General features: G+C 48.9%; 1 protein-coding gene across 2 annotated transcripts in view; it reads right to left on the minus strand.

The window, feature by feature from the left end:
- Positions 1-13,787, minus strand: part of sh2d3ca (SH2 domain containing 3Ca) — an 88,159-nt gene that overhangs the window by 36,286 nt on the left and 38,086 nt on the right. Inside the window, exon 1 of one of the 2 annotated variants that reach the window (XM_046369517.1) lies at positions 12,800-13,207. The exons of the other annotated variant lie outside the window; for it this stretch is intronic. Within the exon in view, the coding sequence (XP_046225473.1) occupies positions 12,800-12,880 (81 nt within the window). The 5' untranslated portion in view covers positions 12,881-13,207. Of the gene's footprint in view, positions 1-12,799; positions 13,208-13,787 lie in introns of those variants that run through there. 2 annotated transcript variants of the gene reach the window in all.

The raw sequence follows: 13,787 nt of genomic DNA on the forward strand, positions 1-13,787 counted from the left end.
TATGATGATAAGGAAAAGACAATATTAACTGAGCGGGTAAGAATGAGTTGCTGTGTGTGGCTCCCACCCCACTACCACACACACACAACGTGAGAGAGATACAGAGATGCACTCAGCTCTAATGATTTCGGACTGCAAGTATGTCTCGGAGCTGATTCTCTTCCCCCTGACTCTCAACCTCTGTTTTTACTGTTAAACACGCCTGTAGGGTAGCAGAGTATGTTCAGAGGTAAGCGCGCGCACACACACACACCCCCCACAAAAGAATGCCTCTGGATGGCCACAACATGCCCCCAAGCTGCTTCCCTCCTGCATCTGGAAACATATTGGTATAGAAAATAGGTAATCTTTAACTCAATCTGTGTGTGTGTGTGTGTTCATGCTAGGCAGCCTTGTGACCCTACCAAAAGGGAACAGGTCCTTTTTTGCATTTAGATAAACTCTTCACAGAGCCAGTCCTGTCAGGGGGAATCAGCCTCTACTCTACAGCCTCCACCCACCCCACAGACCCCACAGTGGGGGTCACTTTGTGTTCCCTCCACTGACCCCCCCCCCTTCCATCCTTTCACTGGCCCTGGGGGGCTGCTGGCTGGGGAAAGGCCAGGATTGGAAGATTGGGGGCTGCTGGATGAGACTGAGGCAAGGCCACAATGGGGTCAGGGGCTGGGGAAAGAACAGGGAGGGGGCTTGGGGTTTTGGGACTGGAGGCTCCATCAGGGCATGACTACCCAATTAGGAGAGGACAGCTGAGAGGTTTGACAAAACGCAAGGCTAGAGGTCTCACGCAACACATCTACCATTATCAACCAAGCCCTTTCCTCCCTCCTCCCTATCCGTCTCAGGAGACCCAGCACGACCACGCCATCATCAACCAGCACCTACCACCAACCCACCGCCTCCCTCCCTCCCTCCCTCCCTAGCCTACTCAGCAGGGCCACACCTGGGAGATACTGCCTTGGTAACCCCTCCCCCTCTATGGTGGCTCCTCCCTCCCTCCCTTCCCTAGCCTACTCAGCAGGGCCACACCTGGGAGATACTGCCTTGGTAACTCCTCCCACTCCATGGTGGCTCCCCCCTCCCTACCTTCCTCCCTCGAAGCTGGCGGAGAGGAGACTGAAAGGGTTAATGTGCACCGTGACGCCGGGCTGGGCCTTGCCGGACTGGGACGATCCTGCAATGTGCAGTGGGGTGAACTGAAGAGGAAAACATGGCTGGGTGTGGCCAACGCTTTCCTCTGATCTGCTACCCCATGGTCTGGGTCTCCACTAACCAATAACAGTAGACTACATACATGCACAGTCAACCGTGACTCATAACACTACTGTCCGAGGTACAGCTCTCTCCGCGGCACTACAACACGACCTGATTAGACTTCCCTGGTCCACCATTTACCAACAACATATCTCAACTACCCGACTTCTCTGTAGCACTGAGATAACACGGCCCCGTCTCCTCTACCCAAAACCTTGCTTTGTCACTGCCCAGCCTCCAGCCCCAGCAACAGCCTCCGGTCCACCTCCTCAGTATAGACAGGCAGTGAGTAATCTGCCGGGAACGGCTAGGATGGAGGGAGGGATAGAGGGAGGGCAAATGAAAGGGCACTTGTCTCACTTACCTGCTTTGGGTCTCTCCATTCCTCTGCCTTCTCCGCTCTCTCTCTCCCTCTTCCTCTACTTTCATTCATCCCCCTCTCTTTCTCCACCTGTCTCTCTATCGCCTCCCTCCCCCATCTATCTTTCCCACCTGCTCCCTGCCTGCCAGTGTGTGCTCTGTGTAGCAGCCTGTATCAGAGTGTGTGTGTGTGTTTGGTGCAGCAGTGAGACTGGTCGGCCCATTACACTGACAAAAACAGGAGCAACACATTGATGACTGGGCTCCGGGGAGAGAAAGGGAGGAGAAAAGGAGAAGGGGGGAGAGGAGGAGGAGGAAGAGGAGAGCAAACAGGCTTACAGGGATACGGGTGGATAATCCACACACCAGAGAAAGAGAAAATTGGCCGGATTAAACCCTGGATGGCTGTCGGCTGAATTTCATTGTTCAGGTCATATGAGGTTCCCAAAAACCCACAAACCTCCTCTGACTGGGATTTATTATATTTTTCCTATTCAGAAAGATTCCCGGTTCACAAATTGGTATGGATTAATTTTGTTTACAGACATATCGACCGCAGAAATTATATAACACTCTGCTGGGTGAAAGCATAACCTGCCCGTCTGTGTGAGATGAATATCAAAATAAATGTGTGTTGGCATGTAGGAGTAGTCAGGAATACACCGTGCTTAAGCCCCTCTCCTCACACACAGAAACAAACACACACATACACACACACACTAAAAGAATGGCCCATTAATGGCCAGTTTAAAGGCTCTCAAGGGTCAGGGGTCAGGGCCCTGATGGATTGTGGGTCTTGGTGCCTCATCAATACTAACCTGCTTCTGCTCCTCTAGCCCAGCGGTGTCAGTGTGTGGGACGTTTTGTGTGTGTGTGTGTGGTGTGTCGGCTGGGGGCCAGAGGCTATCTGTTACCACGGTGACAAGCGGCAATGTGTTAAGCCGAGGCCATGGGATCTTTTTGTTGTTCTTTATAAATGGAGGCCTTTACACTGTCAGATAAACCACAAGTCCCACGATGCTCCTCTCTCTCCCCACCACCCCAAGGCAGAAGGAGGAGGAAGCAGCAGGAGGAAAGAGTCAAGAGGAGCAGAACGTGTGTGTGTGTGTGGTGAAGAAATACAGAGATGCTGCATCCCATTGATTAATCAATAAACGCCAGGCTTGAATTAATTGTTGCATCCTAAAAGACACAGCGGGCTGGAATTATGAAGATGTGGAAATCCAATAAATGATGGGAGATTTCATCTCCTCCCAAAAACAGAGACTTATGTCCTTGATGAGGAGTCAGGAACACATGAGGGATCTGACAGACAGAGACTGAGCAGATGAGACCAGACATTGACTGAACGGACTCCCTTTGATGCTACAGCCAGACAGACACCAGATCGCTTTCCGTTTTAGACTCAACTCCTTTGTCACCATCTTACATAGCGTTTATGACAACGACAAAGGAGCTGGCTAGCCTGGAATCCAAACTGAACTGTTTCATGGTGAAGCAAAGGGGCTGGCTAGCCTGGAATCCAAACTGAACCGTTTCATGGTGAAGCAAAGGGGCTGGCTAGCCTGAAATCCAAACTGAACCGTTTCATGGTCAAGCAAAGGGGCTGGCTAGCCTGGAATCCAAACCGAACCGTTTCATGGTGAAGCAAAGGGACTGGCTAGCCTGGAATTCAAACTGAACCGTTTCATGGTGAAGCAAAGGAGTTGGCTAGCCTGGCATCCAAAATTAACCGTTTCATGGTGAAGCAAAGGGGCTGGCTAGCATGGAATCCAAACTGAACCGTTTCATGGTGAAGCAAAGGGGCTGGCTAGCCTGGAATCCAAACTGAACCGTTTCACGGTGAAGCAAAGGGGCTGGCTAGCCTGGAATCCAAACCGAACCGTTTCATGGTGAAGCAAAGGGACTGGCTAGCCTGGAATTCAAACTGAACCGTTTCATGGTGAAGCAAAGGAGTTGGCTAGCCTGGCATCCAAAATGAACCGTTTCATGGTGAAGCAAAGGGGCTGGCTAGCATGGAATCCAAACTGAACCGTTTCATGGTGAAGCAAAGGGTCTGGCTAGCATGGAATCCAAAACTGAACCGTTTCATGGTGAAGCAAAGGGGCTGGCTAGAGACAAATCGGCCTACCACACTATCAGTCTGTCATGGGTTCGTACACTTTTTCAGCTTGAGAAAATGAGAAATTGACCATCCTCCTGTGACCCAAATCATCCTTTAATGACTCAAATTAAGTCGAAATAGTGTGTATTATAGATGTATTCTCATAACCCGCAAACCATCTCTCACATGCCCAGGGCCAACTTTGGGTCCCGACCCATAGTTTAAGAAACCCTGGTCTAACTTGCTGTATCATTCAATTCAGGGAGACATTTTTTTTTAATCTCTAGAGACTCCCTGGTGAAATTAAGGATAAATAGATTGCGAAACACAGATTGAAGGATTGTTTCTGATTCAGACACCGAATGAATGGCTCTACTCTGATGGTCAGTAATATATCCTGCCCCCATCCCCATCCTTCAGAGAAAATTGATGAGAGCATCGTAACAGCATCTCATCCCTCCCTCATCTCATCCCTCATCAAATGACTGACCACTCCCAATCCCAGCCACTGGCTTCAGGCCTGAGGGAAAGCATGGACCAGAGAGAGGAGGAAGGAGCGGAGGGATGGGCCTGTCACATCAATCATCATCCATCACATCAAACCACAACAGCAGCATCGGAGAACAGCAGCACGTCTATTGTTGCCCGTACATTAGTCTCCATGCGCCACAACAAAAGACAACAGCAGATACAAAGCAATATGACTTAATATAGGGAGCCCCTGACGGCCTCAGCATTATTTGTAGCTTTGGCTGTAAGTGTTGATATTTGATATAGTTTTAATAGCTGATCGTCACACCCTTTTATTTTGCTTTTACTTTCAGCTGTGCTTTTATGCTTTTGGTGTGGTCAAGGGCCTTTGTGGGTCGACGGTGTAACCGCCCTCCAGTGCATACAAAAGGCTAACGTTGGAAAAGATCTCCTGTGTGTGTGTGTGTGTGTGTGTGTGTGTGTGTGTGTGTGTGTGTGTGTGTGTGTGTGTGTGTGTGTGTGTGTGTGTGTGTGTGTGTGTGTGTGTGTGTGTGTGTGTGTGTGTGTGTGTGTGTGTGTGTGTGTGTGTGTGTGTGTGTGTGTGTGTGTGTGTGTGTGTGTGTGTGTGTGTGTGTGTATACATGCTGATGAGCACACAGGAAGAGACAGGCAAGCACATGCACAATACGCAGACACACACGCCCACGCCAGTCTAATCGATACCTGGACACACCCTGCGGTGGGATGTTTTGCTTTGTGAGGGCAAAAAGAGGAAAAGCATCAATGTCGCTGACAGGCCGTGGTCCGCCCGGAGTCGACTGTCAGACGCGGACACCCAACGCTATACAGTCCTTAAGTCTGTCAGTACACAAACACCGGGTGACCTATTGACGGGCTTGACGGGTTCTGCACACAAACACACAGACCAGGGTCATACGAGAGACGGGGAGGAGAGGGAGAACGGGGTGGGGGGTGGGGGGGACCAGAGAGGGAGGAAAGTCGGGTGCGGGGGAGGAAGGAGAGAGAGAGAGAGACGTCGTCAGGTAGCCTAGTGGTTAGAGCGTTGGGCCAGTAACCGAAAGGTAGCTGGATCGAATCCCCGAGCTGACAAGGTAAAAATCACCCTGAACAAGGCATTTAACCCACTGTTCCTAGGCCGTCATTGTAAATAAGAATTTATTCTTAACTGACTTGCCTAGTTAAATAAAAGGTAAAAAAAAATGTCTTTAAATATATAAAAGCTGTCATACCTATATGATACATATCAAATAAACAGATTAGAGAAAGTCCTCACGTACACGCGGCCTCTTCTCCCCATGTCCACTGCTGATAATGATATGGTAATGAGGCAGCGTTTGATCTGATAGGTGGACTGGTGATGCATATAAATCAGGGGTGTGAATTAGCCAGGTCCTCTGATGGGCCGAATACACGCACACACACAGCCCTGTCTGGCTGTTATAGTACCCGTGGCCGTGATAGAACCATGTCTTGCCCGATAAAGAACATCGAGTGTGGGGTTCTTGACATCCACTGTTCTTCAGAATTCTAAAAAGGTTCTTGAAAATGTATGGGAGCCTGCAGATGTGTCCCTTTCACTATGTTAACTAGCGTTGGTTTTTCAGTGTAACATTTCTAGTGTTGATTCAAGAGTTAAATAAACACAGTGGTGTAAAATAACCCCAGTGTTGGTGTTAATAACCAGAGTGGAAGCCAAATCACGCCCATACTTATCATATTTCCCAGCATGCTCTATTGCAAGTTGATTTTAAGAATAGTTGTGTTTCAATCTCTCTGTTTTTGCATGTACACTGATTGATTAATTCATCTCACGCTATAAATGACATACATTTTCCTAAACTATTCCAATCTGTTACTTGGACTTACTGCACCAGTTACTGAAATGGTTGTTCCAGTTTAGATATTTAAGGTCTCATATCTTAGTCTTCCCAAAATTCCAAATGTTGGATATCCCCACTCTGGCTGGATTCCAATAGAAATTTCACATCACTTTGCTAGCCGGCATAATGTGGCTTGCAGGCCTGATGTGGCCTGTAAACCAAGAGTTTCAGGCCACTGTATTATGGTAAAACTACGCCTTCACAGGAAGGCATGAAATATCTAGTGTTATCTTGAATAATTACATTTAAATGACAACATATTCACTTCAAATCTCACTTGGTGAAGGCCACAGGACTGAAAATGAATGAATGCAAGAACCGTGTCTGTGTCACTAGCAAACACAGTCATGGGTGGTAACTTTAAAATTCACTTGAAAGTCACCAAGTATATGCAATATGAATATGCAAATAAGACTTTAAACCCTACAGCAGGGATATCGAATTCTGGTCCTGGAGGGACGAAACTTGTCTGTTTTTGGGATTTTTGTATGGTTCTTCAAAAAGAACCATCCCATGAAAAGGTGCTTCAGAGACCCTAAAATGGTTCCACTATGGCATTGCTCTCACAAACCTTATTCGGTTCCAACTGGCACCTTTATTTTGAAGAGTGCACACAGAAATACCTCTGAGCTTTATAGCCTGCTTCAAATCCGGGTCCTGCTATCTTCCGTTTGCACTGTCAGTACAATAGTCTCTCTCTTTTCTCCATCCTTCCCTCTCCCCTTGTCCCAACTGACCATCGTTGGAGCTGCAGCAGGCAGCAAGCCCCAGAGCTGCGATGCTATTGGCTAGAGATGATGTCATTGTTTCCAGGAGGCAAGGTAGCGCTGAGTGCTATTGGCTGGCAGGGAGGAAAGGCTAGACAGTGCGGGAGCGCTGAGGTATCACTTTCATTCATACAGAGCAGAGAGAGTGAGCAGAGCTCTGTGTACCCGCTGCCACACATCTCGCACGCACACACAGACAGACACACACGGGCGCACACACTCACCCACACACACACACACACACACACACACATTACGGTACAGCTCTTGCACAGTGTCTGAGGGCGGGGCGGGGCGGGGCTAAGCTTGGATGGACAGCTAGTAACCCCTCGGTTACCTCCGACACAGAGGGCCATTACATTAACAGACTGAGATAGTATTGGTACAGTACTCATGCTCCTAAAACACACACACGCTCTTTCTTCCTCACAGACAGTATAATCATTGATGGGGGTAGGGATAGAGGGATATCGGGGAGGTGGGTGTTGTCCTTGTGTGTGTACTAGGCTGTCACCATGGTGATGTTCAGATGGAGCCCTTCTTGCTGGCTTGAACTCGCGCTGTTGGAGAGGAGGGAGGAGGGGGAGGGCCTTCCAAAACACAACACACATCCCTTAAGATCAGCAATGCCCTTGCATGTCCGGACTCTCATAGCACACCGAAAGCAGCCTAAAATATGTGTGGGGGTGTGTGTGTGTGTACACTCCCAGGGGGAAACACTAGCCCTGCCTGCACAAGATCGACGTGTTATTCCGAGAGACACTCATGGGAAATTAGCCTGTGATACCCTGCTGTGTTGTCACCCTTACCCGTCATCCTTCTTCCCTCTCTCACCCCCCCTTCCTCACCTTCCTCTGTCCATTTTTCCATCCAGAGAATTATGTCATCGTTTTCTGTAGTTGCTGTTGCCTAAGCTCCGGTGAGATGCATACATACTGTATCTAAAGAGACGGACAGTTATCCCTCCATCTCTCTATCCCTCCATCTCTATGTTGAGACTGCTATGTGGAAGTCTCTTCACCTTTTCAGGAGCATGAGGGGATCCCCCCCCCCCCCCACGATGGTGTTGCCTATGGCACAGCTCATGAAGATGCATGTTTTTTTTGTGTGTGTACCAGCAGCATCAGCGTCTGCCGTTCAGTCACACTAAATTAGTCCTAAACGTTCAGCGTCAGCTCAACACTTCAGCAGAGCATACTGTTGCCTCTCTGAATGCTGAAAACCATCTAATCAGGGTAATTCTCTTCTTCCCTTTGAACGCGATCTAATCAAGGATAGTCTAATTCTTAGTCTCATCTAAATGGAATTGCATTCAAAGCTTTTCAATTGAATTGTTTCATCTTTAGAGAACGTCTAATGAAACGTTATTCATTAATCCATAACGTATCTTTGTTAGATTCCATTACTTTAATCGTTTGGGTATCATCAACATTTTAATCTTCAATCTCATCTTTTTCTAAATTAAATTGATCACAGAAACGGTTGTTTAAACGTTTTCTGATTTACTTTTTTGAAAATGGTTCTACTAGTTTTATTTCGATGTTATCAGTAACCGTCTGTGAAAAACATAAATTCTCCATCTCCTATATCTTCTCTTCCACCATGATCAAACATGTTGCCTGCTGCTGTGGAGCTATTCTCTGTCCTACGCCGCAAATCACCTAGTTGCACTTTAATTGCCTGGGGTCCTTTCATAAAGTAAACTGAAACATTAAGAATTCCACCGAGACTCTGGTACCCAGTAACTCACAAAGACCTTTTTTTGGGGGGGCCCATCGCTGGGAAGAGGAAGAAGATTTATTTATGGTATAAATGCCAGTGAGGTAGATTGATTCCTGAGAACCTACAGCGTAAATGGGAGACCTAGGTTACTCGTGCCTTCTGTTCAACCTTTACCTATCCCACTGATGTTCGAAGACTGTCTTTCACGAGGGGAGACCTGGTGACCCGTCGTGCCATAAATAACAATGCTAGCCTGAGGAGTACTGGGACCACGTCACCTCAACCTCCCCTGGCTGACCCACTAAATGCTCACACCCATCTTATCAGAGACCCAACAGACAAAGACGAGACCGAGGTTACTCGTGCCTTAAACCTTAGCATGGGCCCGACGTCTGTAGTTGACGTACTGCTACAGCTAAAACCATTCTACTGCTAAAGCCGTGTACAGTGCAGGTTTGAATGCAAGCGGTTCTCCGAAGAGGTACGGAAACGGGTAAGAAGCACGCCAAGAGCTGTGACCGCCAGGTTACCATAACCTTCCCTACCCTCGGCCCACTTATCCTCAGGCCTCTGCGCTCACCAGAGAGGCTCAGTAGGGCTGGTTCAGTCATATCTGTCCGGCTGAACTCTGGCCTCCTGCGGGCGACCCCGAAAACCGCTGACCCCCCGGGGTCAAAGGCCAAGTGGACACACAATAGAACCCCTCCCCCTGACCCCTCCTGCCTAAATCCTCACCCCAGATTCCCTCTCGCTCTCGAACGCCGTCAGAAACACACGGCACCAGAAGTCCGCAGACATCCATAGCAGCAAACGGTCTACCACGTCAACAATGAAATTATGTTTATCAGTGTTCAATAATGAGGAATTTAACAGGATATAGACCTACTGGTAGATGAATAGCTTGTGAGGCCGTGTATAGTGAGTTGGAGAGCGGGGGTTGGGGAGTGTACAGAGCAGGTGGGGGTAGAAGTAAGTTCCAGACCAAGTCTGTGATCTCAGCAGTGCTGTGCTGCTCTGCTCCCGAAAAGAGCCACACACACACAAAGACTTCTGAGGGGGAACCATGCAGGCATCACAAGGGGTCCTTTAGATCTCTCTGTATGGCACACACATACATGGAAGCATGCAACAACCTCCAATCCCTTTATGTAGCACCTGGTTCTGAGGGACACACACACACAGTCTCTCTGGGGTGGAGCAGTTAGTGTGGGTAGTAGTAGTGTGAGTAGAGTGACTGAGGTGAGTCCGTCTGTCAACACACAACTCTACCTGGTACAGTGGTAGATATCCCGGTTTCAGCACACCTATTTCATTTACAAATGTTCACCAGTCAGTGCCTCAGTGCCTCAGCTCTCTCTCATGTCCTCCAAAATGCCATCTGCAACCACCCTCCCACTGGTTCATTATAGTACAGTCCAGGGTGACACCCTCCTCAGCTCCTCTAAACCCCTACTAAATAATCAGAGGTGGATCGGTCCATTATATCTTTGGATCAAAAGGTTCCTGTGGGATACATTTCAGGTATCGAATGGCACTTAAACACGCAGTCCGCATCCTACGTTCTGACATGAAAGCTTGAAAAGAGGCAACTACAAGAAACTGAAGCTTTTTGAACTGACAAAGGACCGATTGGCTAATTGGGAGAAAGGTGAGAACCAGTGAGTGGGAGCAGCTACCGACCCTAATCCTGACCTGGGGCTATGGATCTGTGGAAGTGTCTCTGCTCTGCTCAGATCCCAGCACCCCTACCATTCCTCACCATTCCTCAGTCTCTGGTCATATATAATCCCTTGTGCTTCACTGTCTACCCTCTTCGCTGTATCCAGCTACAACTCCAAGCAGTTAGCCTGGGTAACAGTCTGTTTATGCTCTCGTTTTATGGAATTCTCATGACAAGAGAGTAGATACAGACTGGCACCCAGGCACTAATGGTTAGGACTCCGAGCAAACCCCAAAAAAGAAGAAGAAAAAAAACAGGCTAAGTGTGTCTCATTACTAGAGAAAACATCCCAGTGTAATTAGCTTCCTCTCTCGCAGTAACAGGCTGATTTTCTCTTGAACTTTAGCAGTTAAACAGCCGCTTAGCCCCTCGCTGTCCCGGGGGGAGTGGCAGGCGGGCGAGGCAGAGGCGAAGCAGGCGCTGCAAAGAGGATTTGCTGTGAAAAGGATTCCGAGGAGGAGAGGAGCGCCCGAGACGAGACACAAGAAGAGTGGCGCAGGGGGGGATTACACAGAGGGTCGCGGGGATAATGCTACCTAACGTCGCTAACGCAAAAAAAGACGTTTCAGTATCAGCTACCACTTCTGCTACGTATGTCAGACGGGTGGGGTTGAACATGGTTAACTGACTATGTGGAGGTTGAAAGAGCCCCCGCGGTAACTGGTGGTACGGGGCCCTGGGATAATTGGTGGCTGTGGTGGCCCTTAGAGCTCCCGTCACGATTGAAGGCAGCGGAGGCTACAGCGTCACTTGAATGCAGAGGACATGTTTGATACCATTCATTCCTTTGAGCCGGTCCTCCAATTTAAAGTGACACCAGCCTCCACTGGTTGGGGGCCGTGGTGCCAGGCCATGGCCTCTGGGGTTGACAGACACTCTCTGTGGCCTTGCCAGCCTATCCCAGCTGGGTCACTTTGGAGATAAACTGGGGTTACGCTGCCTGGATGGTTGGAGTTAGCCTGGCTGGCAGACACAGAAAGGGGGGATTAAAAATCCGGAGAAAACCATCAAAGTGCAAACTGCATGGAGAGGGGAGCGAGGGGCAGATGGGGTTCAAGCGCTGATCTGCTCTGTGAACAAACAGGGCTGTAACGTCACAATGTCCCAGTTAGAGACCGACTGGGACGGCAGTGGTCTTAATTACAGACACAATGGCAGCAATGCCAGCATGCCGCACTCCCATAGACTCATAGATCAGTAGTAATCTCTCTGCTGGGAGTTTAAAGCACAATATCAGCTGGAAATTGAAAACAAGCTAATGGTTGAACTGAAGTGTTGAAAGCCTGCTATTTTGTTCCCTGGCCCGGGGCACTGAAATTAACCTTGATCAGATTCTTATTTTTGAGAATGTAGTGGTTGAAATGCTCCAGCATCGCCCTGGAGTCGAGGCTCTTTTCAACTCGAACTGTCACTGACAGACAGTGTCTCAGCACTTCTTCCTGTCCTGGTGCTGGTCTGAGATCAGGTGATGTAAACAGGACACACAGGTCAACAGACGGAGGATGTTACCAGACCATCTATCAGACTTGGGCTGGTGGCCCAACTACAAATACCAAAATGAGCCCCTTCACTGAGCATACTCCCATTTTCTGCACCAAAGTAACACACACGTACAAACGTCAGGGTCCTATTTTATTTGAAAGCCACTACTCTGCTATAAATCCTGTTACTAAACTCTGAATACTGCCACAGAGAGTCTCCCAACAGACAAGGAACAGTTGAGAGAGACTACACACAGGTAAGAGATGAAAAACAAAATCCAGAACAGCGAGTAGCAATATATTACAGTGAGGTTTCATACTATCACATACAAACGCTTTCAATAACAACGTACTACATTGAGGTTTTGTACTATCAGATCCAAAAGGCATGACGTTCAATAACAACATACGTCAGCGATGCTTCATGCCATCAGATCCAAACGGCCTGACTTTCAGTGGTGATCGAATGTAATTCACCTCCCTGCTCTTCTCTCCCGTCCACCTCTGTTACAATAGATGATCCGACCACAACCTGCCAACTGTACACCCCTTAGGTCATCTGTCAGGAATCAGCCAGCCTCATGTTTCCCCCGGCTTCTAAATTAGACAAGCACAACTAGATATGCCTGCCCGTGTCGTATCTATGATATCACCAGTTAGCGGCTGGTCCAAAACAGGAATGAACACACTCCCAACACAACCCGTACTCACTCTCACACGCAAAGACAAAACTGCTAACAGAAATGTCCAGAAATTCACGAGACAATATACAGATTCTGTTCAAACCCAAAACTCTCCAACAAAAACACATTCTTTGAATCACAACTGCTCACTTTCATTTCTCAAACACACACCTACACAAACACACGCACACCTACACAAACACACACACACACACACACACACACACACACACACACACACACACACACACACACACACACACACACACACACACACACACACACACACACACACACACACACACACACACACACACACACACACACACACTCACTCACCTGCACCTGCATGAAGGAGCCTCTGTAGAAACAGCAGGCGGCTGCCGACAGGGCGCTCCATAGGCTACAGCGTTCAGTCATGATTCCTCTCCTTACGGCTCAGCTCACGGCTGTACCCCACCCTGAGGACCCCAGCACCAGCTCTCCTCTGTCACTGTCCCACAGCAGGCAGGCAGCGCTCCTCGCTAGCAGCCCGGACAGCGGCTCATCTCACTCAAAACCGTGTGGCTGCTATGCTACTAACGCTAGCTAACACTACAGTTTCTACTGCTGGTCAGGACTCCAGCCCCTCGCACTCTGCTGCTACTGTCATCTCTCTCCCTCTCCCTCTCTCTCTCTCTCTCTCTCTCTCTCTCTCTCTCTCTCTCTCTGCTACGCACAGGCTCTTTCTCCTACTGCTTCCCTCTCTCGCTCACACTCTGGCTGTGCTTCACGAGCCCTCGCAGGGATTACCTCATCCCTTTCTGATGAAAGGAGTGGGTGGGGGAGGGTGGAAAGGAGGGAGGGATAGGGAGGAGGAGGGAGAGATGCTAGCAGGCACTGGCGGAGGGAGTGCTGTCGAATTGCTGGCAAGGCAGACCCCACCCACCCCCTCCTTCACGACCACAGAGAGACAATACTGAGAGAGAGAGAGAGAGAGAGAGAGAGAGAGAGAGAGAGAGAGAGAGAGAGAGAGAGAGAGAGAGAGAGAGAGAGAGAGAGAGAGAGAGAGAGAGAGAGGAGAAGGAGAAAGAGGGAGAATGAGAGAGAGAGAGAGAGAGAGAGAGAGGAGAAGGAGAAAGAGGGAGAGAGAGAGAGAGAGAGAGAGAGAGAGAGAGAGAGAGAGAGAGAGAGAGAGAGAGAGAGAGAGAGAGAGAGAGAGAGAGAGAGAGAAAGAGAGAGAGAGAGAGAGAGAGAGAGAGAGAGAGAGAGAGAGAGAGAGAGAGAGAGAGAGAGAGAGAGTGAGAGAAAGAGAGAGAAAGAGAGAGAGAGAGAGAGAGAGAGAGAG

Source organism: Oncorhynchus gorbuscha, linkage group LG11 (assembly GCF_021184085.1).
Source record: "Oncorhynchus gorbuscha isolate QuinsamMale2020 ecotype Even-year linkage group LG11, OgorEven_v1.0, whole genome shotgun sequence".
NCBI lineage: Eukaryota > Metazoa > Chordata > Actinopteri > Salmoniformes > Salmonidae > Oncorhynchus > Oncorhynchus gorbuscha.